Source organism: Monodon monoceros, unplaced genomic scaffold, assembly GCF_005190385.1.
Source record: "Monodon monoceros isolate NGI ecotype Baffin Bay Population unplaced genomic scaffold, NGI_Narwhal_1 Super_Scaffold_12, whole genome shotgun sequence".
Taxonomy (NCBI): domain Eukaryota; kingdom Metazoa; phylum Chordata; class Mammalia; order Artiodactyla; family Monodontidae; genus Monodon; species Monodon monoceros.
This window is the reverse complement of record NW_021703768.1, coordinates 143,814,346-143,823,249: the sequence shown is the minus strand read 5'-3', so window position 1 is coordinate 143,823,249 and position 8,904 is coordinate 143,814,346. Positions and strand designations below refer to the sequence as shown.

The 8,904-nt window shown below is 47.0% G+C and overlaps 1 protein-coding gene across 2 annotated transcripts in view; it reads left to right on the top strand.

The window, feature by feature from the left end:
- Positions 1 to 8,904, top strand: part of SLIT3 (slit guidance ligand 3) — a 620,113-nt gene that overhangs the window by 461,388 nt on the left and 149,821 nt on the right. For both annotated transcript variants that reach the window (XM_029218173.1, XM_029218174.1), the window contains one exon: positions 5,101 to 5,264. In XM_029218173.1, coding sequence (XP_029074006.1) covers positions 5,101 to 5,264 — 164 coding nt within the window. The remainder of the gene's footprint in view (positions 1 to 5,100; positions 5,265 to 8,904) is intronic.

Genomic DNA, 8,904 nt, shown 5'->3' with positions numbered 1-8,904 from the left:
CAAGCAACCAGCTTCCCTATGGCCCCTGAGCAACATTGCATCCAAGCAGATGTGAAAATCCTTAGAGCAGTGGTTCCCAAAGTGGGGGTCCCTAGACCAGTAGTGTCAGCATCACCTGGAACTTGTTGAAAAGCAAAATTGCAGGTCCCACCTCAGACCCATGGAATCAGAATCTCGGGGGTGGACCCAGCCATCTGTTTCTAACAAGCCCTCCAGGAGATCTCAATACTTATAAGGTTTGAGACCCCTGCATTAGTGAGAAGGTGACCTTATCTCAGGTAAGAATGAAGCAAAGATCAATGAAGCAATTGATGAGGAGATGATACAGAGAACCCTCAGAGGGACACAGAGTTGGGAGTCAGACAGACCTGAGGTTAAATACGAGCTCCGCCACTTACTCTGGGCAAGTTGCTTCATCTCTCTGTTCTTCATAGATAGTGAATTCATAAGTGCTTGCCTCAAAGTTATGGTGGAAATGACATGTACTAACATGTAAAGTGCCTGGTCATGGTGTCCACACAACAAATACTAGTTATTATATAGAAGGAGGACCCAAGCTCAGCTTCCATCATTGTGCCCATTTCTTCCTCTGATCCCTCATGGAGTAGCAGAATTCAGCCAAGAAAATCTATCTTCTTCCTTTCCTTTTAGAAGAGGGTGGTGGGACTTCCCAGGCAGTCCAGTGGTTAAAACTCCACACTCCCAATGCAGGGGGCACGGGTTCGATCCCAGGTCGGGGAACTAAGATCCCACATCCTACATGCTGCATGGTGCTGCCTAGGTAGATAGATAGATAGATAGATTGATTGATTGATTAAAGGGAATGGTGCAGGAGAAATCACTGGGTCCTCAGGGTGCTGGGCCCGCATCTCCCCAGGCGAGTGGGTTGAATAGAAGAAGTACGGCTCTCACCTGCGCAACCAGCAGTCCAGCTCCTGTGGGCGGCTGCTTTGTGATTTCTACCTCCCCTCCTGTTATTTTCAGTTGAAAAGCATCAATAAGAGAGCAGGGAGGGGTCCACGGGAGGCAGGGAAGATGGTGAGGCCTGGATCTTTGTTGGGTTGTTGTAAGGGTGGGGGAAGAGGGTAGGAGAGTTTTTTCTCCTTGTTTCTGCTGTCACACTTCCCTGTGGTCCTGAGCACTCATCTGATGAGTTCAGATCAATCCATCAATCTCGTCTGTTCTCTTTGCTCCCTGCCTGCTGCCATTTTCTCTTTAGTTTAATTTCAGAGATGGCTCTGTAGAGAATTCCCCAGAGACTTGAGCTGACTAATCCCCCTTCACTGTAATTAAAGTGCGGTGGTGAGGGGGGAGCGCTGGTGGTGGAGAAAGGGGGGAAGAGGAGAGAGGAAGGAAGTCGTAAATGGGATTTCTGAAGGAAAGCTTTTATATTGAATTCAGAAAGCCACATTTTATAGAAAATGAATGCTGACCCTCTCTAAAAGGATTTGCTGGAAATTTAATTTAGCATCTGTGGCTAAAAGGCACCTTTTACAAATTGGCATTTGTATTCATTCACCTTATCTTCTGTAAAAGTGGTTTCGCCAACATGAAATATGGTGTTTCTGTCTGCAAAAGACCACAGAACAACTGACAGGAACCACCCAGCCGCCTTGATGCTTTGGTGGCTAAGAAATGACAGCCTTGTACAGGCAGGGCCTTGGGTTGGGAAGAGCCTGAAGTCTGGAGCTAGTCTCCTCACAGTAAAAATAATAAGAGCAAACATTTCTTCGGTAGTTCACGGTGTCCTAGGCCTTGCGCTTAGCATTTTCCATGAATCATTTCAATCCTCACAATGGCCCAAGCAAGGAGGCACCATTAATATCCCCATTTTATAGATGATAACACTGAGGCCCAGGATTAGATTGCTGCCCAAGGTCAAAGTCGAAAAGCACAGAGCCTATGTCAGATTCTGGCACTATGACATCAGAACCCGAGCTTGTCCCATTCAGTAGGAACAAAAGCAGAAGAGCATCAGGTGAGCTGAGGAAGGGGAGACCGGAGCTTCCACATGGCTGAAAGGCCACTGGAGGCCACCCTCCTTGTGTCATTGCCATCACAAAAGTTATTGAAAGTAATTAAGATAATGTCTCTTCTCACTCAAGAAAACTAGAAATACTTCTGGCAGTGTCTGGGCTCAAGTTTCAAGATCATCAAGATTCTTTTTCTTTTAACGTTCGTATTTGGGATAACATTGCTCAATTTGATCTACGGAACATGATGTAAAAGGCAGCTTGAAAGACTCTGCCCAGCTCGGCTCTCCAGCCCTTCTGCTGCGTAAAATTCCAAGAGGGGGAGATCTGAGCCTGTCCACTGTCCTGGGCTTTTGACAAGAGCCTTCACATGGATTCAAACGCAGTTTGGGTCACCTCTTTTCGATGGTCGTACTTACGAGAGGAGAAATTCCTACAGAAATGGACAAAGGGATAAGGGCCATCTGTAGCAAGGTTTAAAAAGGAGGTAGCTTGGGCTTCCCTGGTGGCGCAGTGGTTGCGAGTCCGCCTGCCAATACAGGAGACACGGGTTCGTGCCCCGGTCCGGGAGGATCCCACATGCCGCGGAGCGGCTGGGCCTGTGAGCTCATGGCCGCTGAGCCTGTGTGTCCGGAGCCTGTGCTCCGCAAAGGAAAAAAAAAAAAAGGAGGTAGCTTGGGGCTGGCCAGTGGGGATTAAGGAACAACCAACCTAATATAAACTTCCAAAAGGGAAACCGCTGACATTTTGATTATCCCAGAAATTAATCAGCTCAGTAAGGATCTGACTTACCTAAACCTCATTTTTGTTGTTCCATTGGTCTCTTACCTCTGATTGGAACTGATGGGAATTTGTTTGCATTGATCCGCCTTGTTTCCTTAGCTTCCATACCTCAGTGCCAAAGAGGGTAACTGCCTTTCCTAATAAAAGCCAAACTCATTAAAAGGCACACAGAAAATTCTGGCACCTCAACCTGGGCATGCCACTGCAGCCTACCTCTGCTCTGCCTTGTCACTAAGAACTGACCCACTGTCACTTTTTTCCTAGACAGCCTTTATATCTGGTGGTGTATTCCTGGCCGCGCAATCATCTCTCTCTCCCTCTCTCTCTCTCTGTCTCTCAGCAGCTCACTGATGGGTCAGGAGACAGATCATTTTCCCTCATGCTGCAATTTCCCAAAAAGTCCCAATGCAGAAAAGGAATTCCCTCCTCCCCTTCATATTCTCTGGGAAAGAGTAACCAGCTCCAAGTCCAACACCAGGCCCCCCTCCATCCTTGGCACAAAGTGGTCATCTTTGTTGAATACACAGAGGTCTTGCCTTCCTTCTTAGAACTGAGGTCCTTCCCTCCAGGTTAGGATTTTGCCTTCCCTCCCGCTTCCCACCTGTCGTACCTCTTCCTGGAGTGCCAGACTAAGAGGGAGCCAGGCTTGTTTCCACAGCATCGGGGCCTGAGCTTTGATGTTCAGAGGCGAGCATTGCTTGGGGCCCATTACAGGCGCAGTATCTTGGTCCCGGGGGTATATGCAGTTGTCTTTGACTTTTAAGTATTGGCTCTGAAATACAAAAAGAAAATTATAACATCCAAATTAATCATGTTTCAACAAAATCGTAAAAAATCTTTTCAAATATTTTTCAGCGGAAAAAAATGACATTCTAGGTGGGATATGGGTTCGTTTAGTCAGTCTGATGTTATGGGATCTGGGACCCCCACCCTGAGTCTGCCAAGGTCCCTGGTGGCCCTGGCCTGCCCGAGGTTTGCACCCGTGCAGGGCCAGGGAGACTCTGCTGGCAGGCAGCGCAGGTGAGCTACACTTGGCCAGTGTTTAGCAATGTCGACCTTACACTAAGTGGAGTGTGGTCAAGAGCCCTTCAGCTGTCTCCATTTCAGACATGGATGTAGCCTGAGCCACTGCTTCGGCCTGCCACTCAGTATTAACTGGCATGACACAGAGTACTTGAAAGTCCCAAGATACTGCTGACTGATGAGCAGGTACAGAATGGGGCAGTTGAAATTTGCATCAGAAAGCCAAGTATATGATAAGCTGTGGTGACTAAAACTCACCTACCGCCACTGCTAATGATCTAAGTTTGTAGGGACTGTGGAAGTTGGAAACCCCTGATGCAGAAACCTTGGGGAAGAACCTTTAGGATCCCCTGGGTATCCTTAGGTTGCCCTCCAGACAGTGGAAAGGAAATTCAACTTAACCAGATGAGGCTCCCCTCAGACGTGGAACCTGAAGATCCCTCTCAGGAATCTTATTCACTCCAGGGTGAGAAGCTGATCTGGAACCACAGCTACTAGAGGGAGAAAGCCCAAGAGTCCTGAAGATGGATAAAAAGCCTTTTCAGAGGCACCGAACCAGTCAGAATAGCAAATACACCAGGTGGACTTGAACTTGGGAAGGCTATGAAGGGCACTCTGGAGAAAGTGCTGTGGATTACAAGAGTCTGTAAACACCTTATTTAAATAGGAGGATGAAGAGAAGGTGCATCCTTCAGAAAGTACCCTTCTCTCTGTTCCCTGCTTACCCTAGCTAGTACACACAGCGGTATTGGTTTTAGGCTCACCAGCATGACACACAGGGGGTCCATTAAAGGGACACTTAGAGAGAAAACGAAGGAAGGAGAGAAAAGACAACAGCAGATCTCTGCCACAGTTCACCACAGACTGGAGCGTGGAGATTAAGAAGCTGTTGTAAAGCATCTGTAACCAGGGCTAGCTAAAGTACGGAAAGCTACACCTGAGTCACGCTTTTGGAAGTTTGACCTGAATCAGGATCATCGCTGTAATAATGTCACCCTCCCTCTTCTATGTGTTGAGGCTTTCCTGAGTGGGAAAGAAAAGGGTGGAATTACTATTAAAAGATGGGAATTGCTCAGAAGCCTGGAGGCCTCCATTGGATGTGGGCGGCACGAGAAGATGACTGTCATTGGTGGCTTGGCAATAACAGGGTTGAGGCTCCTGTGGTGATTCCGCGGTGCAGAGGACAGTGTGCTCCCCCGGGCTCCCAAGGACTGTCACACTGGGCAAAGGGCACGGAGGTTCAGCCCACTCTATGCAGACAATGGCACCCTCCCCACTTCCTGCTGTGACGGCATCTTCCCTCTGTCCCTCCCTCTCCCAGGCGCCTCCACTCCAACCACCTGTACTGCGACTGTCACCTGGCCTGGCTCTCGGATTGGCTGCGACAGCGGCGGACCATTGGCCAGTTCACTCTCTGCATGGCTCCTGTGCACCTGAGGGGCTTCAACGTGGCGGACGTGCAGAAGAAGGAGTACGTGTGCCCAGGTGAGGTGACCCCACCACTCCCCTCCCCTCCTGTCCTGTGACTCGCCCACCTGTGAGCTCTCCTTAACATCACCTTGGCCTTGAACACACACCCCAGAGCTCGGCGTGGAGCCTCGCAGGTTGCCCCGGCATTCGCCAGTCACTTAAAGAATTCTAAGGTGCCTCCACGTGTTCCAGAAAAGAAGCTCTTGCCATCTGGTAAAGGAAAATGCTCAAGGAACTCATGAATCACTTCCTGTTAAGCCTCAGGGTCCACTAGGTACTTTAGCATTGGCCAAACCCGTTCCTATCGCCCATTTGCTCCTAGAAATTGAGAGTCAGGCTAATAGAGGCTATGAGGTCAGCCTGCTTGGCTGGAAATCTTAGCTCTGTCCCTTAATGGTGTGTGACTTTGGTAAGTTACTGCATGTCTGCAAAATAGAAAAAATCGTAGTCCATAACTCCAGGGATGGGTGGGAGGATTAAGTGAAATAATGCATATAAAGCACTTAGCATAACACACAGCACTTGGTAAGAGCTAATGAGTGGAGCTTAATTATTATAGTTTAGTGGGCCCACAAAATGCTGAGCAAACACGAGAGTTTGATCTGTGGGTAATCGAACTGTAATAGAAGCACAGGTGCCCATGTAGTACTGAAAACAGAGCTGTGCTTGCACATGACTGAAGGCAGCTCATCTCTCCAGGATGGGAGGTGGCTGAGTGACCTGAGAAAAGTTTCCCGGAGGATGTCGCCTTTGCCTTGGGTCCTAAATGTTGTTTGCTTGTTTGTTTTTACTTTTCATTGACATTGCCCAATCCCATCCATTCTTCCCTTTTCTGGTGGCAAGGAAGTAAGCTAATCTCTTGATTTCCTCAAAAAAAAAAAAAAAAAAAAAAAAGAGTATTCAGTTGAGGAGTTCCCCAAAGATGCATTCCTGGGATCCAGGAACTCAGTCCTGGAATTGGGAACCAGTGGCTTCTAAAGGCTGCTCTGCTGCTTTCTCCTGTCATGTTACAACTTTATCAAGTCATTTAATACCCAAAAACATTTTAACATGTTTCAGAGCAGTACCTCAACAATTTGCTATAGACGCCACATAGAAATCACTTTCCATCAAACGCATAATAAAACCGTTTATCACACAGACACCCAACTCAAATATAGTGACTGTAATTACAGTAATTATTAGGAAAAGGGTACAATATCGGCATAAGTGCCAGTGAAAGAAATAATTATAGAGTGCAGGAGTCATCCAAAAGCTATTGAGAAAAACTAATTAGGGAGGAGGTTAAAACACATTATTATGGGTGGGTACAAAGTTTAAAGCTGCGCACCAACACGAATGCCAACACGAAGGTGCTTCGTCACGAAAGCACCTTCCCATCAAGGGAGTGCCGAGACATTGCTTACCCAGCAGCAGTCAGGACTCAAAACCCAGGGCCGGGAGGCTGATCCTCCTGGGTCCTGGAAATGTTACTGCCCCAGGTCTCCCTCCTCTGAAAAAGCTGGATCTCACAGGTGGGTTAATAGTTACATAGGTGACTAGGACCTTTATCATATCCCCTGTTTATAGCAATCAAAGCCCATTGCTAGTGATGGGCTGTAACTTCTTCATACGAGGCCAGGTGTCTTTTAAGGACACGAGAATTTAATCCGCAGACTGCAGACATGAATATGCTGTTAATCTCCACCCTCTCACTAGTAGTATGAATTTAGGGGAGTGACGTATTAGGGCCCCTATGCGTGGGGGAATTTTTTAGATGCTTTTCCCAGGCACCAAAATAGGATGCTGTGCAGGGCAATGTTCTGAAAAGTAAGTCAGGTACAATGGCGGGGAGAACTGGTGAATTGAACATCTGTAACGAATGAACAACCGCCCTCATTAGTGGGGTTCAGGAGGAGCACCCTCTCCCAAAAGTACTACGTCTTTCATGATTTGTTCAAGGTAGGTGGTGAGGCTGTGATAGAAGGATGCCAGGGGAAGCAGCGTGGAGCAAGACAGCCTGTGCACGCACAGGAGGTCAAAGAAATGGGCTATTTTCATGTACCGACCAACCCCCCTACCATGAGATGCAGCCCACTTCTGAGGGTGCAGGCCCTGCCCCACGGCAGAGCCCAGCGAGGCATCCGAATGAGGCGGTTTGGGACAGGCCTGATGGCCCTTGTTTAAAGCTGCAAAACCACCAGGGTCCCTCCTCATCCAAGCTATTCCTCCCATAACCCGCAGGAGGAGGACTTCAGTCAAGAAAGGAGGAGCATGGACATCTCTTTAAAAATAGAAGTCGTCTGCTCAGGAGAAAGAAAGGCATGGGGCAGCAATTAAACCATCCCTATGCGTATTCATCACCACTGGCCCCTGTTGAGGCAGCCTTAGAAAAACCTCCCTGCGCCCCTACACGGTATCGAAAAATTCACCCAACGCATGACTCCAGAGACAGGAAAGAGCTTTATCTCTCTCAGCCTGTGAGGGCCCTGCCTGCCCAAGTCCCTGATATCTGCCTTTGAATTAAATCTGGCTGTCTGGAGCCCAGCCTCTTCTCCCCAGAAGTCCGGCCTACTGGTTCCTTATCACCGCAGCTAACCCAGAAATTTGCTAGTGGCTCACTCTGGCAAAATTCATCCCCTCTGTCAACAGTCCCCTTCAATCGAGGGCGTTTATATTCCTCTCCTGGGGAGACAGCTGGGCATTTTTCACAAGGGTGGGAGACTCTTATTTATTATTAACAGTTTTCTGTGATATGCAACAGGACTGCTTGGTTTCCTTTAGCTCTTGCTGAAAGGATTTCTCTGTTAATTTTCCTTGTTTTAAGAGGAAGTTAGGGCCCTAGGACTAGAAGGGTCCCTCAGTGGACTTTATGAGTTCATACAGCAGATTGGAGAAAAGGTTCTGCTTTGGCCATGATTAGGCTCACGTGAGTTGCGAGTTGAATATTTTTTTCCATCCTTAGCTAAAGGGCTTATTTTGGAGTTTAAACTCTAGGATTTGTCTTCCGTGTGTCAATTTTCTGATCCCTTAATCTGAGAAAGTTTCTACCAGTTACAATTTGTAACTCAAGGGTAGTAGCTAAATATTTGACCTCTTGAGTCAGTTATCTCTTTCCTCTGAATATCTTTGAACCCATTGGTTTGTCCACCCATTTCACATGTATCTGTCCTTTGCCTTTGAATGTGAGATATATTTTCATGAAGATTAATCTTGTCTTCTAATAATAAGGGGCCATGTCTTACATTTTTTTCCGGTGCCCCAATACCTAGGATAGTGCTGGATCCTAAGAGCCTCTCAACAAACTCTTCCTCAGTTATTATTAAAAATGAAATAGGTGTATCTCCTTGGAAGCAAGAAACTTTCCCCCTCTACTTCTTTTTTTTTTTTTTAATTTGAGACTAGTTACTAGGTATAAAGTTAATTAAGGTGAGCCATGACTAGCCACCCATTTCCTTAGGAGGTTTTAATTAAAACACCATAATTGGACATTGAAGGAATGAGATTATTAGGTTTATTTAGCCATTCTCCAAATTATCATGCCTCTGGTATTTAAATCACGTTCATTTATATTCTCATCATAATTGCTCAAGTCCCATTGTCGTTGCAGTCTGTTGTTGGCTTTTGAAAGACCAGAGGCCAACAGGGATGCTTAATTTGAATACTGGAATTAATT